At 56.0% G+C, this 25562-nt stretch overlaps 1 protein-coding gene across 1 annotated transcript in view; it reads right to left on the bottom strand.

The window, feature by feature from the left end:
- Positions 1 to 389: 389 nt before the first annotated feature.
- ANGPT4 (angiopoietin 4) overlaps positions 390 to 25562 on the bottom strand; it is a 43847-nt gene continuing 18674 nt past the window's right edge. The window contains exons 2-9 of the mRNA XM_030309888.1: positions 20833 to 20988; positions 19510 to 19631; positions 16509 to 16741; positions 14318 to 14433; positions 11623 to 11724; positions 9932 to 10098; positions 5326 to 5456; positions 390 to 4491 (exon numbers count right to left, since the gene is read on the bottom strand). Coding sequence (XP_030165748.1) covers positions 4331 to 4491; positions 5326 to 5456; positions 9932 to 10098; positions 11623 to 11724; positions 14318 to 14433; positions 16509 to 16741; positions 19510 to 19631; positions 20833 to 20988 — 1188 coding nt within the window. The 3' untranslated portion in view covers positions 390 to 4330. The remainder of the gene's footprint in view (positions 4492 to 5325; positions 5457 to 9931; positions 10099 to 11622; positions 11725 to 14317; positions 14434 to 16508; positions 16742 to 19509; positions 19632 to 20832; positions 20989 to 25562) is intronic.

A 25562-nucleotide genomic window follows, 5' to 3' on the forward strand; every position in this document is an offset into this window, starting at 1 on the left:
GTGATCCCTCTCCTGTATTTCACAGACTGGGAAACTGAGGTCTAGAGAGAGGCAGGAATTTGCCCCAGCTCCACAGAGACTCAGGCAGAGTGGTGGCTGGGTTCAGTCCTTGGTGGGCACTGGGGGGAGGAGTGATCTCTGATGTAAGTGCCGGGTTGGGGGGGGGGACTCAGCCCCACCCCGCTCCCCCTTGCTCACTGTGGTCTCAGCCACCCTGGCTCCCTTGCGGTTCCTCATGGTCACCTCAGGGCCTTTGCAATGACTGTTCCCCCTAGTGAACTTACCGTTCCCTGGCTGCCTCTTTCTCACTGTGTTAGTTAGTCCCCACTTTAGGCACTACCTCTTCAGAGAGGGCTTTCCCTGATCGCCGGAAGCTGGACCCTCTGCGATCTGTTTCTGCCTCCTGTTTATTTTCTTTACTTGCCATCGATTGTCAATTTAGTTTTACAAACTAAAAAAAAATTGGGGTTTGAGCCCGTCTCTCTCTCTAGGCTGTTCAGTTCTGTGAGCACATGACCGTCTTGTTTGGTCCACCCCCATCACGCAGCCTGGCCTTGACCCATACGCGCTGTGTGCATAAATGAATCTATACATGAATGGATAAATACGTGAGCGAATGTTCCAGGCCTGGATGTCCACCATCACATGGAATTTGCATGATTTCCCTGTGTGGTAACCCGACTCCACTCTCCCCACTGTGCAGATGGGAGAAAGGGAGGCTCCAGGAGATCTCACGGGGTAAGGCAGGAATGTATCCGATGCTAAAGGCCATTGGACATCCCTGACCTCAGGACCCACGAGAACCTCAGTTGAGCAACTCCTTGTGAATCTAACACAGGGAAGTGACACATTTATCCTGGACGTGGCCTGGACCAGACTCCATTCTCCAAAGCACCGCTCCATCAAAAGATGCCCATGCCGTTGTTGCCAACGCAATGCCGTTAGCTTTCCGAAGCATCTTTAAAAGCAAGACGTGAAGACTCACACAGACACCGGGGCGGGGGGTGGGGGTGGGGATCTGGAAAATGGGGTCAGTCCCCCCAGCCACCAAGACAAACCATCCTGATGCTAGCTGCTCCCTTCCTCCCTGCAAAGGGCCACCTTTTACCTCGGCCATGGCTGTCATCTCTGGGGGTGCCCAGTCAACTCTCTCCCTCAGCGTGGAAACTGCTTTCGCCGGGGACATGCAGAGATCTTGGGAACAATGCGATCTGCCTGTCTGGCTCCACCGGGACCTATCAGGTACCAGTGATAAAAGCTCTTGTCTTGGAGAGCTTTCCAGAAAGTTCCTTTGGTGCTTGACATAAGTGGAGGGGACACTCCCCCAGCAGTTTCGTGGTTGGTGTCAGGATGCCTCAGAGAGGCCTGGATGAGGGAGGCAGCTCATAGATGGAAGGTGCACTGGAGGTGGTGATTGGCTGTGCCACCTTGGATGAAATCTTTTCCCTCTCTGGGCTCTAATTTCCTCATGACTAAGATGGGGAGAATGCCGATCTGATATAGGAAGAGGTGATTCTGGATATGATTCTGCATAGGATCAGAATCTGAGTTCAAGGGCCCTATGAATGCAGATTCAGGCATCCCCGAAGCCAGTTCCTATGAGTGGTGGCCCCCAGGAGATCCAGCCAGGGCCAAGACCACACCAGCCACGCCCCCATAGGGCCCTTGGGCTGCCCAGTGTCCTTCCATTGGTCCCGTCTGCAGGACAGGACACTGTGGGTCAGCATCGCTGTCAGGGGACTTTTAGAGGCCGGCAGGTCCTCTGCCATTGTACAAATGGGAAACAGAGGCTCAGAGAGGGCCAGAGACTCCGCTCCAGGGACACAGCCAGGACAGCGAACCAGGGTCTGACAACCCCGGGCGGGACACAGCTGTGTCCTGGGCCAACCCGGGGATGAGATGGAGCCTGGGACCAGGCGTTGGGGGGGAGGGGGGCCAGGAGGGGGGCGGAGATGGAGAGAAGGGAAATGGGAGTCAGAGAGATGGATGGTGGAAAAGTGATCGCTGGTTCTGGCCTGTCCAGCATCGCTGCTTCCGGAAACAGTGCCTGGAAACTGCTAGTCCACGTGACTTGGGTGGCACTGACCCCAGCCCTGGTTCCAGGCCTGATTGGGTGCCCCAGGTCTGGTCAATCAGACTCACAGTGATAAGTACAAAGATGGGCACGAAAGGACCAGTCCTGGCTGGAGAAAATCATGCCCTTGCTGGAATCACGGGGACAGGGCAACTCTCTGTCTTAGGGATGCTCAGCTGGGAGGCCACCAGCCCAGGGCTGCTGGAGCCACCTGTCAGGAGAAAACCTGACTGAGAGTGAAGTCAACGTGGCAGGTGCAGGGCTGAACGGTGAAGAGACGTCACTTGAGCTCCTAGATCTAGCCCTGCCTGAATGCATCCCTAGACTTCCCGGTATGAGAGTCAATCCCTTCCTTAGGATAAGCTTTCTATCCCTTGTGCTGGAGAGTCCTGGCATGGAGGAGGGAGGAAGGTAGGAAGGAAGCATGAATATTTAAGAACAGGTATCTGAGGGTAACCTAAATCAGCCTGGCCTTTTTCAGAAAGCGAGTGTAGACGGCGATGTGGGCCTTCACCACCCCAGAGTCTGTCCGTGGGGCTCACAGCTTTGCCTCCACCCCGTCTCCAGCACACCTAGCCGCTAAGCTCAGCAGTACACAAATAAATGCCATAGATTCAGGAACACATGCTCACCTTGCCTGGGCCCGGAAGGAGCGGGGGCCCGCCCTAGGGGTGGATTTCCTCACCCCGTTTACCTCTCTGGGAACTAACGTTTATTAGGCACCTGCTCGTGCCAGGCTCTGTTACAAAGTTGACGTACATCCTTTCATCGCCTCCTTGCCACAGCCCAGCCAGGAGGGAGCTTCATCTCCGTTTCACAGACAAGATAACCGAGGCCTCGAGAGGCTGAGCCACTGGCCTCAAGTCCAAGAGCTGGAGCAGGTCCCTCCCACTCCAGAGCCCTGCCCACAGCGGATGTTAAACCAAGGCCTACCGAGCAAATGCTGTGTAAGGCCACGTGAGGCTTCTGAGCAGCACCCTGCCCGCCGTCCTTCCCCACCCCCTCTCTGACCCTGTCCTCCGAAGGAAGTTCATGAGGAGCCCCTGGTCTCCCGGACCCAGGCGAAGGCTTGCTCTGCCCCCCACCCCCACCTCCCGCCACCCCCTAGCTGCGGGTGGCAGCACTGTTGGACCAGGTGGGAGGAGAGGGTTAGGGTCTCAGCTTGGAGGCTGGAAGGATCCGGACCTGAAGATTGGGGTCCCGCTCGAGGCGGAGTGGACGGTCCCCAACAGCCCCTGAACGTGAGCTGAGGTGAGCTAGGGTGACAGGGAGTGCTGAGAGGGCAGCCTCCAGGCAGAAATCTGGCTTTCAAGGACCAGACGGAGCCTGGCAGGACCCCGGCCCAGAGCACAGATGGGAAACTTCGTTCTAGACCCTTCTTCGGGGGTGGAGTGTGTCTTCTTTGACCCAAAGCTGCTTCCGGTTGTTTTTAAGGGCTGTTCGGGGCCATCGCCGTGGCTCTTGTAGCCAGAAAGAGTGGGTGCAGGCGGGGGTGCAGCGGTGGAGCTCGGGGTCTCCATCCTGTCACGTTTGACCAACTTTTCCCAAGGGCATCCGCAGCCCCAAGAGATGCTCTGGGATCAACAGGGCCTGTTTTCAAATAAGGACATTTGGAAAAAGCTGCCCATGCTAACTCCTTCACAGGCAGTCAAAAGGCATGTGACCACATTAAAGGCCCTGACGGGTCCTGCAGCTAAGAATGCCTGTTCACGTTGATTTAACTGGGTGTTTCCCTCCCTCACTTGACCCCAGGTACTTTTTGAGGGGCGCCTGAGATATTCTCTCTGGAACAGATTCGAGGACATGCCGGCGGTAAAGGAATGCCCCTTAGATCTTCTGAAGCCCCCGAGAGGCCAGGTCTGGCCTTCAGATGCTGGGGCCTGGGAGAAGTGGACTGTGCTCGTATATTTCTTTGAGGACCTAAGTTAAGTTTGCTCTCCGCTCATTCAGGGTATTGTGACCCTCAAGCTGGCAGGGGACCCCTGCCGGAGACAGAAGGGAAGAGGAAAGAGGGATACTATAGAGTCAGATTCCACACCCCCCCCCCCCCCCGCCGCCACCCACCGTGTCACAACTTGAGGGGAACAGGGAGGCAGCAGATCCTCTGGACTCCTGGGCAAGGAGGCCTGGCCCAGGGGGGGCCCGGGTGTCCGGGACCATACCCTGGCACTGTGTCCCGTGTTTGGATCCAGCTCGTTCAGGGAATACCGAGTCCCGGCTCTTCCTGTGGGTCCAGCGTCCGGGTGTCGCTGCTTATTAGACGCCCACGGGACGCACCATCATGCGGGTGGCCCGCAGCGAGTAGCTGGGGCCTTGAAAGTAGTGCCAGCGGATGCCGTTGAGCTTGCGCACGTGATGGTGAGCCGGATAGTAGATACCATTGAGATTTGAGAGGCCGCAGGCATCAAACCACCATCCTGGTGGAGGGAGAGGAAGACGCTTTGGGGAGGTAGGGGCCAGCCAGGGGCCCGAGGGCAGCCCTCTACCCCGGGGACCGATCAGGGCCGCTGCCTCCTCCAGGGAGCCAGCTGGCAGGAGATGGACAGGGTGGGAGGGGCACCGGGGTGGGAGGGAGAGTCCCGGACCTTCCGCTCAGCCCGTGGCCTCTGGGGGACGGCACCTTGATGGTCCCTGAGCTTGTGTCCGTCTCTCTGCGGGGCTCTGGTGTCTCTGTCTCTCCCTTTGGCCTCTGTTGCCCTGCCTTTCGGGGTCTGTCTCTCACACAGCGTGTCCGTCTGTCTTTCTGTGGTCTGCACATCGTCTCTCCATCTCTCCCTCTGGACTTCTGTTCCCGTGGGACTCTCTGTGTTCCCTGCTCTGAGTCTCTATGTCCTGATGTCTCTCTTATCTCTGTCTCTGCGTCCCAGGAGGTCTCTCCTATCTCTGCCTCTCCTACTCACCCCATCTCCTGCTTTCTGAGCTGTGTCCCCCACGCCCAGGAGCACTGCCTGAGCCGGGCATTGGTGGGGAGCTGCCCCTCTTGTCCCTCTGCCCACGTCTCCCCATCTTGGTCCTGCTCGGCCTGGGGAGTGGGTTCTCAGGCCTGGGGTTGGGACCCCACCCCCCAGTCTCAGGCGAAAACTGGTGGTGCCTGTGTCAGGATGAGGCAAGACCCTGAGGGAACCTTGAGGACTCGGTGGGGGAAGGGGCGGATAGGGCACAGCCAGGCCCGCCCAGGGGTGGGGAGGAAATGGGGGTGACCAGCCAAGTGAGTCTGTGGGTGAGCGGGGCTTCGGCCCACTGGCACCCACCTCCAGACAGCATCTGGGCACACTTGCAGAGGCAGTTGTCATTGTCTGCATCACGGGTGCTGAAGTTGGTGCCTTGCAGGACCAGGCTGCTCTGACGCCCTGCTGAGCCGCTGTATCCGCTCAGAGAAAGCCTGGAGGCCACCGGGAGGTGGTGATGGGAGAGGGGTCCAGAGTGAGGATGGGGCTGGTTAAAGAACGACCTCCCCCAAGAGGCTTGGTCCTAGGCAGGGGCACCTCTCCGGTTGTTCTGGGGTGAGGGGCGCCCCAGCCTAGGGTGCTTCGGCCATCCCTGCCCCTGGATTACCCTCCCGGCCTGCTGCCTCCCCGGGAGCAGAGCACCCACTGTGGGCCAGGCCTCCCTCATCTCACGGACCCCGAGTCTCGGACAAGAGTGAGAGGGATCAAAATAACGACGAGAATGAAGGTGATGGCTAACGTTTTTTTGAACGTCTACTGTGCCCTGGGCATCGTTCCAAGCGCTTCACGTGGGTTAACTCATTCTTGCTCAGTCCTCGCAACACCCTATTGGTTCCAGTTTACAGATGAAGAAACAGAGCCCAAGAACCTGAGGAGCCTGCCCCGGGCCTCAGAACGGAAGAGGGTGAGAGCCAGATGCCAGACCGGTGTGGCCTGCCTTGGGAGCTGCGTGCATTTCCCTCGCCAGCTGACCGCCCTGCCACCTTCAGGAAGCCTTCCCTGACCACACCAGCCCACACGGCTCTGTGCCCCGGGGCAGCCCCAGCCCTGTGACTTGCGCATCCGCAGCCCGCTGGGGAGGGTTTCTATTTCTCTGCCAGGCTGTGAGATCCTCTTGGGCATGTCCAGGCCTGCATGGTGATTACGACCGTGAGCTCTGGGGGACAGAATGCCTAGGTTCGAATCCCCGCTCTGTCATTCTCCGGAGGCATGACCTCGGGCAGCCTGTGTCACCTGTCAGCTTCAGTTTCGTCATCTGCTAAAATGCTAATAACGGTAATATTAACAGTGGCGCCCTGGTCTGGTTATGGCGGTCCCATGACTTCGGCGCGTGATGAGTGCAGAGCAGGGCGGGCACGCAGTAAATACTCAGCACGTTGAGGGCTGGCTGTCATGTGTCCCTGCGTTCCCAGCCCTTGGCATGTGGCTGGCGCGGGCTCCTGCTCAGCCTGGTTGGAGAGAGTGTTGCGTGCTTGTAGCACAGGCAACGCAGGTGGGGACCTGGTCTGAGGACGATGAAGAAGGTCCTACGGGTGGAGGAAAATGGACACCAGAGGCGGCCAGGGAAGCTCAGGGAAGCTCTGGTTCCCCCAGGGCAGGGCCTGGGAGATGCCCCCCTGTGGGATCAGGAGGAAAGGTAGGGCTTGGGCACGTGGCCTGGCTCGGTCCCTGCACCTCCCACCATGGGCTCTGCCTGTCTGTGGTGAGGCAGGGGCATGGCCCTCGGGGCCAGATGCTCTAACCGTGAAGCTCTAACTGTGCCCTTAAACATGCAACCCAGGGCTCGCCTGACTGGTGTTGTAGCCCCCCCCCCCCCCCACCCCGGAAAGAGGCCCATCTGGCCAGGGCTCTCAGGGGTGGGGACAGACAGGTTGGCCCATGGCTTCATATAGTCCCAGCTTCTCTTTGTGGCTATTATAGGCTCCCCTTGAGGCTTCAGTGATGTCAGTTCAAGGTCAGGCTTGGGGCTCTGGCTGAGGTTCGGGGTGACATTCAGTCTGAGCTGGGTAGAATCGGGGCTGGACAAAGCCGATGGGCCTCACGGGGGTTACTCCAGCAGCACTGGCCTCCCTACTGTCTCCAAGTCCTCAGCTCAGTCTCTGCCTCCCTTCCCCTCCCCCGTGGGCGCCAGAATGGGGATCTTGTGACCCCCGGGGAACTCTCAAGTCGGGGACCAGGATGCCCCACGTGACTCAGTGCTGAGATACATCTCGAACATGTGCATGGCTCAAGCCTGGGGAACCCAAACACACAGGCCTCCAGGTATCCCCAAGTTAGGCACATAAGGTGTGTTTTCCACGTGTCCGTGGATCTGTGGGTGGGTCTGTGCATCTACAGTTGCGAGCGTTTGGATGCCGTTGTTCATGCCTGTGCGCATATGTGGGTGTGTGTTCTGAGTCTGTGTATCAGTATCTGTGGTGGAATCTGCCTTTGTGTCTGGAATTGCGCGTGTGTTACCTGTGAGGGCTTCTGCAAAGCACCGCTGCACGTGTGTCTGTGCTTGCTTGTGTAGCGATGCGCTTGTGTGAGTCTGTGCGCTCTGTAGGCCTACGTGTGTGCCCCAGAGGTGTGGCGAGCCCCTCCACGTGTGCACGTATGTCTGTGCCCGCCCTTGCGTATCTCTGTGTGTATCTCTCACTTGTAATCAGATCTGGGTGTGTGGGCACCTCTGGGGGGCATGTGCCTGTGCCTTGGCCGAGCCTCCTGCTTCCTCCCTCCCTGTGGGCCACTTTCTCTTGCAGGCTTATGCATGTGCCTTAGTCAGGCTCTAGAAGGCCCTCATTATTGTGTCTGACAAATAAGGGTGGCCTTCCCGCCCCTGATGCCTATGCTTCCCTGCCTCTGGGCTTCCCTGTGGGCATCCTCCCCACCTCAGCCGCCAGCTGACCCTACGGTGGGGGCACGGGGACCAGCATCTGTTCTGTCACTCTCCCCTTGGCTCTTCTCTGGCAGTTTCCACATCTCCCTCTGTTTTCTAGGATCTCCGTGCTGCCCTCCCCCCACCTTTGTTCCCCCCCAGACTCCCAAGCCTTTCCTGAAAGAGCAGGGACTCTTCCTTATGATCTTGAAAGAGACTTGCTCAGGTTTGGGGTATCCGTGGCCAGCTGGATGGAAGGAACCCCCTCTCTGCCTTTTTTCAAAACATCCCCACTGCCTGGGGGTGCCCTTCCTATTCTCTCTTTGTCTGGAGGATGCCCACCCTTTACAGGCATTACCTCCTCCAAGGAGTCCTCCCTGTTCACACAAGCATCTCTATGCCCCTGTGTTTTCCCCACAGGCAGCTACTGTCTTCCCGGGAGTGTGGGACTGCCTGTGGACGTGCTAACCCCCAGACGCACAGGACCCACGACTGTGAACGAAGCAACGGGGATAGGAACAGCAGTGAACTCACACAGAGCAGGCGAGCCAAGTGTGTGAACAGCTGCCTCGGGGTCAGCAATTATATTCTTTGCTGAGCATTTACTAAGTACCAGGCACTGTGTTAATGCTCGGTGTGCAGTGTCTCATTTGAGCTTCATAGCACTTTGAATAAGGTAGGTACACCTAGGGCACCCATTTTACAGATGAGAAAGTGGAGGCATTTCTTCGGGATCACTGGGGGAGATAGGGAATGGAGTCAGGACTTAAGCCTTGGCTTTAGTGGCTTGACTAGGAGTCGGCAGCGTGTTGTGGTTACTCCCTGGTCAGCTCGAGGAGTAGCGGGGAGGGGACCATCCAGCTTAGCCCTTGCCTCGCCCAGACCCAGGGCATGGTTCATTCAGCTCTGAACCTGGCTGTTTAAGGAGGACTATTATCAGATTGGGGTGGGTCCCGTAAGGAGGATGTCAGAACAACGTAGCTGGAGGATCCGGGGCGTCTAATAAGAAGAGAAAGGAGGGGGTGGAGCATAGTATCGAAAAGCTCCCTGAGATGGAACTAGACCTCAAGTGCAGGAAGACGGAGAATCATCTGATTCCTTTGGAGGAAGTGACTCCCCTGTCAGTGGAGGCATCCCAGCCTGGCTGGCTGGTGGCTGGGGCATATGTGCGAGCATCACGTGAAGCCCCAGGCGACAGGTGACGTCCTTTGCAGACTTGTGAGTGGGAGTCTATGATTTCAATCCTGTCCTGGTTCAAAGATAGCCAGGACCCAGTCGTATCTTCAAGAACCTTGAGTTTCTCAGAGAGGCAACATCATGTAGTAGAAGCACCCTGGGTGTCGGTAGCAGAGAGACCTGAGTTCACATCTAAGCTCTACCTCACTTGTGACTTGGGGCAGGATACTTAAGCTGTGTGCCTCAGTTTCCACATCAGTAAAGCAGGTGCGGCAATGCTTACCCCAGCGTGTTGTGGGAGGATTAAATGGAGTAATATGCCTGGAACAGAGTAGGTGCTCAGTAAGTGCTCATTTCTTTTCCGAAATAGAGCCAAGAACCGAGCCGAGGGAGGTGTGGGAGACCTTGATGATTTCACGTTACGCTCATATTGAAGCCCATCCCGCAGTTAAGAAGCGGAAGTCCAGACAAGCCAGAACATTGACTTGCCCAAATTGACAAAGCGAGCTGGAACAGAGCCAGAAGGAGCTCAGGTTCCCTGATTCGTAGCCCAGGGACCTTTCTACCTTACCCCACGGCATGGGACAGGCTGGGCTCCCCGCTCTGGGCCTCAGGAATATGGCTGCCTCGGGGTGACTGACCTGAGAAGGCCCTTTCCTGCTCCTGGGATGGCAGCGTCAGCGACAGTCTCTCCACCCCACCCAGTGGCCGGGACGTGCTGAGTGTTAACCGGCCGCCTCCAGATCCCGTGACGTGCGCCCAAATGGGGGACAGATGGTAGGAACAGGAGACGCCCAGGGATTGACCCTTGGTGCGGACTCTACAGCCACTAGCCCGGGACCCCAGCCCGCCCACCAGCCTGGGCCCCGAGCCCACCTGTACAGCTGCCCCTCGCTGCCCAGCTGGAAATGCTCATACTGAGCGTAGGCCTCGTTGCCTTCCCAGTCTTGCAGCTCCACACGCAGGGAGTAGGCTGTCCGGCCGGTGAGCTGGTGCATCACCTCATTGCCCAGCCAGTGCTCCCCTGCCGGGTCGCCGAAGCCCTGTGGGGAGCGAAGGGTGGAGGTGGGCTTCATGCTGCGATGGGAGGCCGTGCCCCTGGCCGAGGAGCTGGGCTGGGCCGGGCTCCAGGGCCACTTAATCCAAAACCACTTTGCCTAATGACCAAGTCCATAAAGTACAGTGTGGGCAGGCCTGGGGATGGGAGTTCTCCACCTCCTAGAGCAAAAAAAAAAAAAAACAACAAAAAACAAAAAACAAAAAAACAACCCAAGATTTTTGTAAAACTGGGTAAATTCTGTTAAAAATAATTGAAATCACATTTCTGTGGAGTTTCAGAACAGGCAAAATGAATCCGTCGTGCTAGAAGTCAGAATGGCAACTACCTTTTGGGGGAGTATTGACTGGAGCACAAGGAGGCACAGGGGGGCACCAGAGGGGCTTCTGCGGTGCTGGCAGTGCTGTATATCCAGCTTTGAATGGTGGGCACGTCGGTGAACACATAGGTAAAAACCCACTGAGTATCTTCCGCTTCTAAGATTTGTGCACTTAGCTGCATGTGTGTTGGGCCGCAACAAAACATTAAAAGATTTTAATCGGGGGCATAAATTGTAGAGCGACCTTTGTTGGGTGGCATGGCAACTCCTGCAAAATTTCAACAACACAGAAATGCAAAGCTAAGCGCGTTAGTGTCCCAGGGTGATGAGAAACCTGTCCTCGGCCCGAATAATAATTCAGCACCAAGGACAGGGGCACACCTAAACCCCACTCCCCACTTCCGTCCTGCCTCGCTGCCGATTAGTCTGTTAGTATTCAGTGCTCTTGTGTATTTCTGTGTCTGAGCATGCCCTTTCTTTTTTGCCATTTTAATACTTGTTTAAAACTCAGTTGGCTCAAGGACACTCATATCTTAATTTGGTATTTATTTTTAAGTGTTGGTCGAATGAACAGTACGCAGCCACAACTAATGATATTGTTGCATTTCCACATACCTTCTTCTATTGCTTTCGCTTGTGGAAACTTTAAGAGCTTTTAAGCCAGCTTGCCAAAAAGTTCTTTACTCAAAAGTTAATTTACAACTTGGAAGACACTAGGGCACTACTTCTCATCTTGTAAAATGCACTGGGTCTTTGAGCCAGCAATTCCACATTAAAGAATCTCTCCTGAAAATGTGATCATATATGTGTGCAAAGGTAAGGACATTCATTTAAGCAGCGCAGTCAGGGGTAGGCAGGGGAGACTACTTTTTTCTGTTCCATTTTTGTATTCTTAAAACAAATTTTTTTAAAGCAATATGTATGTATAATCTTTACACAAATAAAAAAAAATAAAGTTAAACTTTTATTTTTAGGATAGATGTCAGAACCTGCAAAAAGAAGCTTCAATTTCAGATGAGGGAGCCCCTGACAGTGAATGTGCACTAGGAAAATCTGTTTGAAGGTGGTTGGTTTTAGGTGGGTTGATTCCCCCCCACCCCCACCCCGGGGAGGGTTGAAGGCAAACGAGTGCCCTGCCTACAACCCCCCTGCCCCAGTTTCAGGGCTGAAAAGCCCCTTCAGCAGTGTTACCTGTTTGTAATCTCTCCAGTTGCGCTGGAAATTCACACTGCCATTCTCACGGCGCTGGATGAGAGTCCACCCGCCTCCGTTGGCCTCCATGTCACAGAACACCTGGAAGGAACTGGGTGGTAGTGGTGGTGGTGGTGGTGGGGGGGGGGGAGTTGGAAGCCCTCGGAAGATGTCAGAAGCAGCTCTGGACCAGCCCCATTTTGATTTGGCTGACAGTTTCACAGAGCAACAGGTGAGCCTGGTGGTCAAGGGCATCAGAAATATCCAGGTTCACATTTCCCACTTAGTGTCATCGTTTTTTCTAAAGTCATGGACAAGTGACGTCCTCTCAGAGCCTTCCTTTCCTCGTTTGTAAAATGTAAGTGTTACAACCTTAGCCTCTTTGTGCCTCAGTTTCTCACCTGCAAGTTGGCTTGACGCAAGAACTATGTATCATGAGTCATCCAAGGAAAAGAGTCTGGGCATATTGGGAACTAAGTAAATGGAGGCTTTCCCCCCGCTATTATTGCGAGGTTGTGGTAAGGATTAAATGCTGACAGGGGTAACATGCTTGGCACACGGCGTAGACTCAGGAAATGTTATTACATTCAGCGGGCAAATGTTTTCTGAGCACCTGCTATATACCAAGCTCCATTCAAAGTATGGGAGGTGCCAGTATGGATAAGACAGAAAGAGTCTTTCTCTCAAAGAGCTCACCATCCATCATAATCTCTTCTTTCAGCCTAATCTTTGTTCGTATTATTCTTCCAGCCGGTTCAGTACATGTTCAATGTTCAGTGAAGACACACTTGGTCCCTGGTCCCATACTAGGTGACAGAGACACGTCAGAGATCAATCAACCCTCAGGGCTGGCTTGGTCTGGAGGATATGCCTGGCTGCTATGATAGGGCAGGCAGACTATTGGTTATGAACATTTGGGCAGCCACAAGAAGAGCTCCTAAGAAGGAGTCACTGGGCAACCCCGGAAGGCTTCTCAGAGGAGGTAGCATTGGAACAGGGCTTTGGATGACGATGTGACAGGCAGACAAGTGGAAATGGCAGTGGAGGGAGCGGCTCTGAGAAAGTAGAAGCCTGCTCAGGGAGAGGAGACAGTGGCATTTGTTGCGGGAGTAGCAGAGGGTACAGTAAGGGAAACTGAGGTCCAGAGAGGAGAAGGGGCTTTCTCGAGGCAAGTGACACTAAATTACGCTGAGGTCTGAGCCCAGCTCTTTTGCCTCACAGAATTTCACCATAGCTGAATTTCCTATAGAATGAACCTAATTTCATATAGAATATTTACTTAAAAAGTAGTGTCCCTTAAAAAAAAAACACTTAAATACTTAGATGAAATGTATTTTAGAAGGAAATCTTATCAGTACCACAAATTGAACACTAGTAACACTTGCTTTTAGTCAAATAATTGTAAAAATAAATGTAACGAAAACATGAAATTCTAGCTAGACATCGAGGGCCTGATCTCTTTGTTAAAAGAGGAGTTTAGCAGGTATGTGTGAAGTGTTAAAGACGGCCTGGAAACAAACATATATAAATATATATAATATATATATATTATAGGAAGTCAAAGAAAATTGAAAAGGGAATTAGGAAGTGCAAAGACTGACTACTTGTTCCCCATACTCTTTTACTTCTGGGCCTGGCTTCCAAACCCTCCCTCCTGATACCCACACTTCCCCTTGACCCCTCATCCATCTCATAAGTGGACCTCCAAAGCCCAGGGCAACATTCACTGAAGACACTCACTGGAGATGGTGGGGTCTCTATTGGCCCTGGTCCCTCATTTCCCACGTGCAGCAGAGCCCCCACACCTGCATTCAACCGGACTATATGTAAATTAGAAATAAACCTCTTTGTGGGGCGCTTGGGTGACTCAGTCAGTTAAGCGCCCGACTTCCGCTCAGGTCATGATCTCACGGTTTGTGGGTTTGAGCCCCACCTCGGGTTCTGTGCGGACAGCTCAGAGCCTGGAGCCTGCTTCGGATTCTGTGTCTCCCTCGCTCTCTGCCCCTCCCCCACCCCTGCTCGCTCTCGCTCTCTCTCTCAAAAATAAACATTAAAAAAAATTTTTTTGAACTAGAAATAAACTTCTTTGTGTTAAGCCCCTGGATTTTCAACGTTTGTTTGCTGTTTCAGCCAGCATTACCTTTTTTTTCAATTAAAATTTTTTTTGATGTTTGTTTATTTTTGAGAGAGAGAGAGAGACAGAGAGAGAGAGAGAGAGAGGGACAGAGTGCGAACGGGGAAGTGGCAGAGAGAGAGAGGGAGACACAGAATCCGAAGCAGGCTCCAGGCTCTGAGCTGTCCGCACAGAGCCCGACGTGGGGCTTGAACTCAGAACTGTGAGATCATGACCTGAGCTGAAGTCAGATGCTTATAACCAGCTGAGCCACCCAGGTGCCCCACAGCCAGCATGACCTTAACCAACACAGAACTGTTTTCTGCCATTCCAACTAAAAGCGTCTCTGGAGAAGATGCAGAAGGATGTACTTCCAGCTCTGGGAACTTCTGCTTTAACCCCCACATTCTGACCTCTGACTCCCTTGGAGGCTCCCGAAGGTAGGGTCATCCCGCTTTCTCTGGTATCTCAGATGTCGGACAAGGCCTGAAGCTGACTGGGGCGGGGGGAGGCGGTGACCTGTCGGGGAGCCCCTTGGCTCAACACCCTCCGCTAGCCTCAGCCCCCAGGGAGTCCCCTAACCTTCCTGGGCTCCGTCATATTGGCCACGTGGATGGTGTAGACGCCACTGGCGTTGGCCCCGAAGCGTTGGATCTCTGCACAGTCCTGGAACACCTGCTCAGCTGCCCTCACGGAGGCTGCAATGTGACAAACACAAAAGCAATTGGAGGTAAGCTAAGGAGAGAGGGAAGGGGCCAGGTGAGCCCTACTTCCTGCCGGGTTCCGGGTTGGGAGATGCTGGGGACAGGGAGAGGTATCAGACCTGAGAAAATTTCCTAGAGGAGGTGAGCGAGCTGGGGTCTGGATAAGGAGCAGGATCACCTAGGAGAAGGGGAAAATGTTCCAGGCAGAGGGAACAGCGCGTGTGGGGGCTCCAAGGTGGGAACAGTCCTGGCGTGTGCCAGGGATGGGGTGGTGTGGGAAAGTGGTGGAGGCCAGGGAGGCGAAATGACCCACACCATGAGACCAGAGCTGAGCCAGAGAGAGCTCTGGCTGTCTGACGAACTTGACGGGAGCAGGGCGAGGCTGGCACAGGGATGTTCAGAGAGGAACGAGAAATGAGGTTGAGTTTCAGCAGGCGCCAGGTCAGCCTCGGATGCCAGGGTGAGGAAGGAACCCAGAGTGCGGAGGAAGAGGGCTCCGGCTAAAGCGTGGAACGGAGACTGCAGGGGATAAGACTCAAACCAGGGAGGCCACAGATGAGGCTGCTAGGGTCTTCCGGGAGAGGTAACTGGGGTCGGAACCCCGGTGAGGCACGTCTCCCCCAACCGAGGGCTAAGGGAAAGGTAACTGGGTCAAGGGCACATAGCTGGGGGCATGGGCAGAGCCTTCCCTGTCTCTAGGTCTTACGAAGGAGTCCTTAGAGCGCCCTTCGGTAGGAGGCACAACCCCACGGTGCCCTTCTCTGGTGACAGCAGGGCAGGGGCACGGGGCGTTTGGGCAAAGGGTGCCTGAGGCCAGGCGCCCAGCACAACCTCCTACCCAGCCTGGCGAGCAGACACGGGATCACAGCTGGAGACTGGGTCAGCGGTGAGCCTGCGGGCAGAGGCGCCGGGCCCGGGCCTGCATCCGGGGCTGAGCTACAACAGACCCACACGTGGGACTAATTTAGGCAGTGTCACTGCCAGGGCTATGGCACAAGCCAGTGATGCGTTCGGGTCCCTCCACATCTCGTGGTTTGGAAGGACTCCACTTCTGCCCGTGGCTTCCTTGGGGCCTCACATCCCTCAAACCCAGCAGGGCCTGCCCCACTTAGAGCCCTGGTGCCATCCTCTGGCCCTAAATCGCTGCCAGCCTTAGTGCCTGGAACGCGTCACTCCGGCTGGATTCCTTGTGCCTTAAAGGCTTCCCGGCCTCCTGCCGCGCTGATCCTGCAAGGAGTAGAAACACGTTCCTCCGTCTTTCCCTCCCACCCAGCCGTTCTCCACTGCCCGGTTCCAAATGAGCTTCCCAAAACATAGTCCCGCTGGGTGTAAAAACCTTCCCACCGCTCCTGACTGTCCTCAGGTTGGTGTTCTTTCTCCTCAGCCCTGCCTTTTAGGTCTTCTGTGGTCTGGAAATGTCAGCTGCATTGCTGGCACACAGTGGGTGCTCAGTTAGGGTTCTGCTGACTGAGTGACTCAAGCTGAAACCAGCAAGGCCTCGGCCACCCCAAGCGGGCCCCCTCAGAAGGAGTCAGTGAGAACCGGCCCCGGCCTTGATCTCCCCTCTCAGCAGCCGGGGCCAGAGATGCCTCCTCACTTCTATGGGGCTCTCCTGGGTTTAGGGACGAGGGCAACAGGGCGAGAGAAGGCTTTGGGGAACACTGAGTCCAATCTCTCCACTCTACAGATAGGGAAACTGAGGCTGGGGGGAGGGTGGGGCAAGCCGAAGCAAGGGAGGGTGTCGGGTGGATCCTGGAACCCAAACTTATGCGTCTGGGCCGGGGGGACTCCTTATTGTTATCACTTTCACAAATAGATGGCGAAACTGAGGCCAAGAGAGGGACATGCCCAAGGTCACTCATGGAGTTAGGGGGTGGCGTCTGCGTTGGCTCCTCCTAGGACTCTCGTCCTCCTCGTTGTTAGTCTTCGTTGTCGTTTCTATCTCCCAGGTGCCGGGAGAGGGGACGAGCCTTGCCCGCAGTGGCTTCCAGCGAAGCGGGAGGGTAAGCAGGATCTCCCTCCCCTCCCCTGCCCTCCTCCCGCACCGCACCAGGCGCGCCCTCGCTCACCCGGGCCCTGGGCCACGACGCGCACCAGGCGCTGCACGGACTCCAGCAGTTGGCGCTGTTGGCGCTGCAGGAGGCTGGAGTTGCTGCTGGCGGCGCGCAGGCTGCGCTCCAGGCCCGCGAGGGCGCCGCTCTGGCGGCCCAGCAGCCGCCGCAGCCGCTCCTTCTCGCCGCGGAGAGAAGCCAGCTCCGCCTGCTGTTGCGTCTCCAGGGCCTGCACCCTCGTCTCCAGCGCGCTGCGGGGCGGGGCGCACGCGCGTCAGCCTGCTGTCCCCACCACGCGGTCACACTCGAGGGCTCGTCCCCGGGGCCCCGGGGGCGGGGGCACTCCCCTAACAGATCGGTAAGGAGGCTCAGAGAGGTGGGGCGCCTGCCCAGAGTTACACAGCCCCGGGGAGGTGGGGGGGGGCGTGCCCCCCGGTAGCAGAGAGCGAGGAGGGGAGGAAAGAGAGACCGGAGACCTGGCTCTGGAAGAAGATGGATGGATCGGGGTCCATAGAAGAAAGGGGTGGTGGTGGCGGGGGCGCCTGGGTGGCTCAGTCCTTAAGCCCCTGACTCTTGATCTCTGCTCAGGTCACGATCACCGGGTTCCTGGGATCCAGCCCCTCGTGGGGCTCTGCACTGCGCTGGAGCCTGCTTGGGATTCCCTCTCTCTCCCTGTCTGCCCCTCCCCTGCTCTCTCTCTCAAAATAAAGAAATAAATACGAAATAAAATTGAAATAAAGAGAGAGAGAGAGAGGTGGGGGTGGAAGGATGTGCCAGGAATGATAGCTTTGATATCAAAGCTTTTGATATCAATGCCAGCCTTGATAAGGATGTCCTTATCAAGTCCACAGTATGCCTGCCCTTTGACCTAGCAGTCCACTCCCGGGAGATAACCTCTAGGGAGCATGGGCAGGAGTGCCCCTTGGGGGATCGGTTATAATAGAGAAAAAGGAAGGGCCTGAATGCCCAGCAGCCAGGGCCGGCTGAGCCTGTGCTGTCTCCGCGTCCCTGGAAATGCTCTGGAGGCAGAGCGCATCTGGGCGGAATTGGAAAGATGCCCAGGACCTGAGCGGGACTGCGCTCTGGACACGAGTGCCTCTCGTCCAGCCCCACGTGTGGGTGACCAAACAGAGGAAGGAAAAAGGTATTGCTGTAAATGCAGAGGGAGACCCGTGAACTTTTATAGGAAAAGGCTTAGAGAGGCACGTGGAAGGACACGGTGGTGCCTGTGTTTGCAGAGAAAGTGAAAGAAAATCCATGAAGCGTTGTTGCTCCTGCCGAGCGAGCGAGCGAGCTAGCGAGCGAGCGGGCTGGAGTGGATGGTGATGGAGAGGAGGAAGAGGGGAGGCGGGTGGGGGGAAACCGACTTTCCCTTTCATTTTATACGGGTCTCTATTGTCTGGTGACATAATAAGCGCGGAGCATTTTTGGCACGAGTTTAAAAAAAAAAGAAGAGTTTTAAAAAAGGAAAAACGCTTTTGACTCAACTCTTCCACTTCTGGCATTTTCGCCTGCAGGCTGGCTCACGTGTGTGTGTGCAGCGAGGTACGGGGACATTATTCACCGCCTCACGTTGAAGAGTAGAGAAAGACAGGAAACAGCAACCTTACTGCCCATTCGCTGGGGATGCTGGGAAAATTAGGGTGGGCACAGCCATGGGGTGGAAGGTTATCCAGTTGGAGAAAAGAACGAGCAACATGCAATGACGGAACGGCTTCCGGGATACTTGGAAAAAAAAGCTGGACGCTCCATTTGGGATCAAGAAGGATAAAAAAAGGGACATATTTGTTTACATATGCATAAGAAACCCCTGAACGTCAGCTTACAGAATGTCCGCTGGGGGACAGGGATTTCTGTCTGGTGTTCACTTCTGTACCCCCCAGTGTCTCGAACAGTGTCTCACATGTGGTAAGAGCTCAAAAAATGACTGGTGATTGAATGAATGAAAGGATGCACACACACACACACACACACACACACACACACACAAAGCCAGGGAGAGCGGTTACCTCTGCCGTGGGTGGGTGGCTGGCTAAGGGATGGGGACGGGAGGGAGACGTTCTCCTATCTGTAAGGTTACGCCAACCCATTCTCCAGACTAGCACAATGAGTCTAGCCGAGGCAGAAGGAATTCCCCCCCCCCGAACCCCAAAGTATGCCATAGGAAGAGAAAAACAATGGGGGCACACTCGGGTTCTAGAAATTTAGCTGTCTCCACGGGCCAACAGCATATTGGTGATAACCTCCCTCTACACGGATTTCTAGACAGTGCCCATTCAGACTGTCCCAGTCCCTGGCCTGCCCCACCTTGGAGTGGCGGAGTAGGAATAGGAAGGTGGACAAACTAGCATTAGCTGTACGCGGATCAGAGAGACCCGGATGAGCCTTAGGTCCTTATTGTGACCGGCGTGCGAGCAACTGTAACACTGTAACATCTCCCCCTGTACAGAAGGGGGTGACTGCCATCAGTGTGTGGGTTTTGCCTCCTCCGACACCCTGACCTTGACAGTTTTTCTCCACTCAGCTCGAAACCAAGAGGAAATCAGCCTCAGATGCCAGTTTCTCTGCCTAAGGAAGGAAGGAAGGAAGGGAGAAGGAAAAGAAAAAAAGGAAGGAACGGAGAAAGAATCAGGGCGTCCTGAGCCCCCAGGGAAATGCCTGTCTCCCGTCTCCACCCAGGGGTGCCTGCTGGGCCCCCAGCCCAACCTCAGCCCAGCCTCAGGGCCCACCTTTTCTCCCAGCTTCAGTCTGCACTCCAACCCTGGTTTCCGTCCTTACCCCAGCTCTGGCTCCAGCCTGAGCCGCCCAAGTGTTCCCTCATGTCAGTCTTAAAACCCCGGGGCCCCAGCTCTGGCCCCCGCCCCTGTCCAAGGTACTAGCCCAAGTCCAGCTTCCAACCCTGGCCCCGGCCCCGGCCGCGGCCCCGGCGCCCACCCTGGGTCCCAACCCGCTTGGGTCCCGGGCTGGCCCTCGCCCCCCAGCCCTGTCCCCGGCCCTGTGCCAGGATGCTGGTGCCCACTTGTTGCGGCCCTGCAGCCGGTGCAGCTCGTGACCCTGCAGTAGCAGCTGTTTCTCCAGCTTGTTGGTGGACAGCGAAGTCTCCAGGAGCTGGATCTCCATGCGCGACGTCTGGTTCAGGACCTGTCCCGGCAAACAGGAAGGGGTAGGGGGCTGCGCGAGCCCTGCGGGAACGCGCCTCGGCCGCCGTCCACCTGCCCGGGGGCTCTGCCATTCCAGAAACTCGCTGACCTATTTCTATCCTCCCTGCGGTTAGTTTCTACGGTCGCTCACTCGCTCACTCACAGGCCCTGAGTTTATGATCTGCCTTCTGAGTTTGCTCGTCCCCAGCACTGCACATGACAGTTCCGTTCTTCTGGCTGCTCCGGCCCCAGGAGGAGTCGCCCTTGAGCACCCCCTCCCCCCCCAATCTAATCTATCACCAAGTCCTGTCAGATCCACCTTCCAGATGGCCATCATGGCCTTCAGTGCCCCGCGCTGTCGTCTGCCCCCAGTGCCTCTCTCTGAACCCTTGCCCACCCCTCTCCCCCTGGTCGTTCCAGCCACACTGACCACCCTGATGTTCCTGGAGCTTGCCGGCCCCGTCCCCCCACTGGGCCTACTCTGAGTAAGCCTGGCTCCCATCCTCCCGCCGTGCCTTCCTGGCTTCACCGTCTAAACTCGCAAGCCATCCCTGCACCCTAGCGCGCCCTCCCTCTCTCCTGCCCAGGCTATTTTCTCCTGGACAAGGTCACCCCCTGACACGTGCAAGTTATTCTTCCTGTTCATTTCCCTGGTGGTCATTGGAAAGGGAGGTCCACAAGGGTCGGGATGCGTGCCTGTTTCATTTACTGCTATAACCCGGAACCGGGCATCTCCAACAGTGCCTGCACATAGTAGGGATTCAACGGACACATGCCTATTTGTCATTCGATCTTTTTATCCATTCACTTACTCACCCTCCCGTTTATGTGTTTGCTCCCTCCCTCCCCTTCCAGTTGCTCTTGAGGTTGAGTGAATTGTTTATTAGCCATCTCTCCCCGGGAGCCCTCTGAGCCCCCTGAGGGCTCATCCCAGTGCCCAGCGCAGACCTGGAGTGTCCCCGGAGTCACAGAGGCAGAAGCACCACACCCGGTGTCTGCCCCCAGGGCTCGTGGCCTGGTGCTCAGAGTGTTTTGTAACCGGCTCATCAGGGAAGGGGCCCAGGGTGCTACAGGCCCAGGGGAGGCCCAGACCTGAGCCAGGGATAGAGGCCGAGGCAAGATGACCTGGGCTGTGAACCGGCCCGGCTGGCCACAGCCTCCCCCTGCCCCCTCCCCCCACGCCACCTGCTCGCCCTCCATACCTGAGCCTCCACATCAGTCAGCTTGCGGGTCTGGGCCGTGGTCTGGTTCAAGAGGCTGGTGCCTAGCTCCAGCATGGTGGCCGTCTGGTTCTGGACCATGTGCTGTTGGACCTGTGCCAGCTCTGACCTCAAGTTCATCTGGATGTACCTTTCTAGCTGTGGGGAGACCGTGGGCCGGGGTCATGGGTAAGGGCTGGAGGAAGGCTCCTGTCCCTTCCTGCGTCTCCACGAAGGGCAAAGAGCAACCAGGGGAGGCCTCTCTGCCAGGCCGGGCCACCCTAACCTCTCACCTGGACCATCCCAGTAGCTTCCTCCCTGGCCTCTCTCCTTCCATCCTGGTCCCATGCACAAGCCATCCTCTACTCAGCAGCCAGAGGCATCTCGTTAAACCTAAGTCAAATCGAAATCCTCCTCTGCTAGAAAGAAACCCTCTCAGAATTCCTATCTTAGAGGAAAAGCCAAAGTCCTCCCTATGACTCCAGTTTCCTCCATGATCCAGCCTTCTGTTCCTGCTCTGATTTCGTCTCCCAGTCCTCTCCCTCACTCTGCTCCGGATCACTGGCCTCTGTGACATCCCTCCAACACAGCAAGCATACCCCTGCCTCAGGGCCTTTGCACATGCTGTTCCCTCTGCCTGGAAACTCCCTCCATCTCATCCCCATCTGCATGCCTCACTCCCTCGTGTCATTTCAGGTCTCTTCCTACCACTTACGACTCCCCGACTTTGTATTACATATTTATCTGTCAGTTGTCTGCTTTACCCTTGGAATGTCAATTCCATGAAGCTGGAGACTTGGTTTTCCTCAACCATTATCTCTGTGTCTAGCACAACGCTTAGCGCACAGTAGGCGCTCAATAAATATGTGTTCAATGAACTGATAGAAAAAGGGGAGCTACAAGGGTCAGAGAATAGCCCCCGATGTCATGCCCATTACCCAGCCGTCAGGGAGTGGGGATGTATCCTTCCCTGCAGGAGAGTTTGCAGGTCTATCCATCAAGCTGGACTTTTCTATTTTCTGCTCCCCTCCATCTGCCAAATGGGCTGAACCGGACAGTCTCCAAGGGTTCTCGCAGCTAGGATGTTCTGGGATCCCACGGGCTAATCTCTTTCCCAAGAGCAGTTGAAGCCGGTCTGGCATGAGACCAGGATCAAGTTGCAAAGGTGAACAGCGTGTTCTCAGGGCTCGGTGCCCGCAGGCAGAGAGCTGGCGCCCCTCCTCTATTCTCTCTCCATTCTGCACACATCCTGGCCTCTGGCCATCATCCCTACCCCCTGGCCCTGGCTGCGTCCCTTGCCCTCTCACTTAGTCTTCCAGGAGGTCTGACAGGGCAGCTCCCAGGATCCCTGGGAAGACAGGCATTCCCCAGGGAGGGGTGGTGACCTTGGCTGGAGTGGGGGCAGGCAGGCTCTGGCTGCTTCCTCCTCGGTCTCTTCTCCCCTCTTGCATCTTAACAGTCTGCCCCTTTCCCTGCCCCCAGTCCCCTGCCGCCCCCCTGTCCTGCTCTCCCCCCTTCCCAATCCCCCCCTCCCCACTGTGATTTTGGAGTGCGTTCCCTTGTAGTGCAACATCAGATCCTGGAGGGGGCGCCTGTGGGTGGTGCTGGTATTGACTACAGCAGGGCTTCTCAAAGTGTGGCCCTTGGAGCTTGTTAAAAATGCAAATTTCTAGGTCCCACCCCAGACCTACCGAGTCAGACACTCTGGGGTGGCGCCCAGCCGCCCAGGTGAACCTGCTGCTCAAGTGTGAGAACTGGGGTGGCAGTCACAAAAGGGACTGAGGACCAGGGAGACATGGGAGCCTCTCAAGTCTTCGTCATATTGGCCCGTTCCTTCCTTCCCTGCATCATCAGCACCCCACCCCCACCCCGCCCCGCCCCACTCTTCCCTGTAACACACAAGCGTGATCCAACCGCTTCCATCTAAAAACAAATTCTTGACCCCACAGTCCCTCCAACTGCGTCTCCAATTTCTCCGGTCCCCTCAACAGCAAAACTTCTTCAACAAGCTCCTCCGTTTCCTTGCCTCCATGACCACCCTCGCCTCTAAAAACATTAACAATGTTATTATGGTGTGCATACAAGAAAGCTTAAGGAATAGTATAAGGCAGTCTGTGTATTTGCCATGTTCAAGAAAAACAAATATAACCCAGACTGTAGAATTCGGTGCTCTCTGCCCTCCCTCCCCCTTCCCTCCTTAACCCGCCTGGTCATCGTCTCCTGGATGGAGGGACCCTTCCATGTCCTCTGACTCTCCCCCTCAGCAGCAGTTAGCCCAGATGGCCACACCCGCGTTCTGGAAACACTTTCCAGATGCTCCTTTCTCCTAGCTGTCCTCCTATCTGTGGTCACCCCCGCTCTGCCCCCTCCTTTACCAGGCTTCTACATGTTGGGGGCTCTCAGCCCAGTTCTGGGCCTTAGTCTCTCTGCATGTTCTCTCCCTAGGTCAGGGGTCCTTAGTGGGGACCACAGGGTCTGCAAAGAGAATTCAGGGGGGCCCACGAACTTTGCTAACCTGTAAGTAAAATTTGGCATTTCCTTCGATGACGAACGTGGGCCACAAACCATAGCACTCTTAGCTCATCCCGCCCCTCCATTAACCCCTAGAAATCACCAGTATTTCCATACCACAGTGCAGGTGGTGCAGTATCTTAAATTCTGTTTCTGCTCATCGGGACCTCAGAATGACGGACATCCTCGGACCCACCACTGGACAAAGCTACAACCGTAGCACAGATCTAATATTGAGTATTTTGACCGCAATGGCAAGATCATTGGGCGTTCGGACGCTTTTATTTTATGCATTTAAAAGTATCGCTCTGGGGGCACCTGGGTGGCTCAGTCGGTTGAGCGTCCGACTTCACCTCAGGTCATGATCTCACGGTCTGTGAGTTCGAGCCCCGCGTCGGGCTCTGTGCTGATGGCTCAGAGCCTGGAGCCTGCTTCGGAGTCTGTGTCTCCTTCTCTCTCTCTGCCCCTCCCCTGCTCATGCTCTGTCTCTGTCTCTCTCTCAAAACTAAATAAACATTAAAAAAAAAATTAAAAATAAATAAATAAATAAATAACATATCGCTCTGAAAAGGGATCTGTTAGCTTCACCCAAGACCAGATGTCAAAGCAGACGGGGCCCCAGGAGCCTCAGTGCCTGCTGCAGGTGCTCTGGCTGGGCCCGGGATGGTCACGTGCCGACGACACTGGCTCCGTCTCCCCCCCAGACTTCTCCCCTCCGTGTGCCACCAGTTCACTGTCCCCACGCGGGCTTCTAACGAGCATCTCAAGCAAAAACACCCGCCATGGAACCCTCGGTCCCTCAGCCCCCACTGCCCTGTCTCGGCATCCCCCACCACTCCCCTCTGCAAGCCAGCCCCCCCGCCCCCCGCCCCCCTTCGCCATCTTTCCCATCTTGGCAGCTGGCCTCAAACCCAGACCTCCTCCTCCTCGCTTCTCTTTTTCTCGTCTGCTGCAGTCAGTCCCCTAGTGGGTTCTGGCTACCGCGATCCCAATGCGAGTTTGGAATCTGCTCGCTTCCCCACCGGTCAGCTTCCCCGCCTTGCCTCTGTCGCCTGGGATTGCTGATGCATGGCTGCTGGGGCACCCCAGAGTGCTGGGGCACTCTCCCACGAGTCACAGACCTCGGGGACCCTGGTTTCAAACGCAGACGACCAGACCCTGAGCTTCAGCTCCAGGCAGATAAAGAGCCAGTTCAGACTTTCTTGGGAGTCTCCCCTCAAGCCTCTCATTTGCAGACGGACAAACTGAGGCCTGGAAGACTGGCCCAAGGTCACTACCTGGTGGTCTAGGTTCCCTGACTCCTGGCCCAGGGCCTTCTTCGGGCCTGCAGAGCTGAGCTGGGGACTCACGGTAGCTTGGGGTCATCTCAAGTGACAGGAGTTCCCTAAGTACCCGCACTGGTCCCACACTTGTCCTGTGGCTGCGAGTGGCTGGGTGGGGCAAAGGCCACCCACAGCTGGGGCCCATCACCCAATTTACCACACCCGCCCACCAGCATGGGTCCTAGGATGGGTAATGTGGGCCAGATGGGTCCATTATGGCCACGCTGGACTCTGGTGAGTAATGTTGGCATGTGTGGTGGGGACTGGGTCTGGTCTAGGGCCCAGGCACAGGCTGGAAGGATGGGGGAGGGGTCCCAATGAGGGAGCCCTCCCACGTCCCCCCATAGGATTGGACCTGCCCCTTCCTTGTCACCCTCATGCTGCAGATTCTCAGGGTTGAGGTCGGGGGGGGGGGCAGGGGCCTGACCTGCCACCACCTCTCCAGCCTGCAAAGGGGCTGATCTCTGGCCTTCAGGGTATCAACCCTCTCCCTTTGGCCCTGGGTTTGAGTTTTGGCCCTATGACACTCCGACTGTGGGTCTTTAGTACTCGAGGGCTACGTGCCTCTGAGCCTCACTTTATTGATCTGTGACACGAGGACAGGAAACCTTGCTCCTTGTTGGGGAGAGGGCGGCTGAAAAGGGACTCGAGGGAAAGGAAAGGAATTTAGACAGGCAGGGGGCCGGTTGAGGAAGGAGGGTATTCTGGACAGACCACAGATGAGCATCGAAACGGATGAACAGTCTTCGTGGCCCAGGAGGTCCCCTCAAGCCTGCTTTTCTCCCACATCGTTTACATAAAAAAAGACTGCAGCTGGGGAATGGATAAGCAACCACGGTCCATCCATCCAGTGGACTCTACTCAACAAAGAAAAGAAAGGAGTTAGTGATCCACACAATA

This window comes from Lynx canadensis, chromosome A3, assembly GCF_007474595.2.
Source record: "Lynx canadensis isolate LIC74 chromosome A3, mLynCan4.pri.v2, whole genome shotgun sequence".
Taxonomy (NCBI): domain Eukaryota; kingdom Metazoa; phylum Chordata; class Mammalia; order Carnivora; family Felidae; genus Lynx; species Lynx canadensis.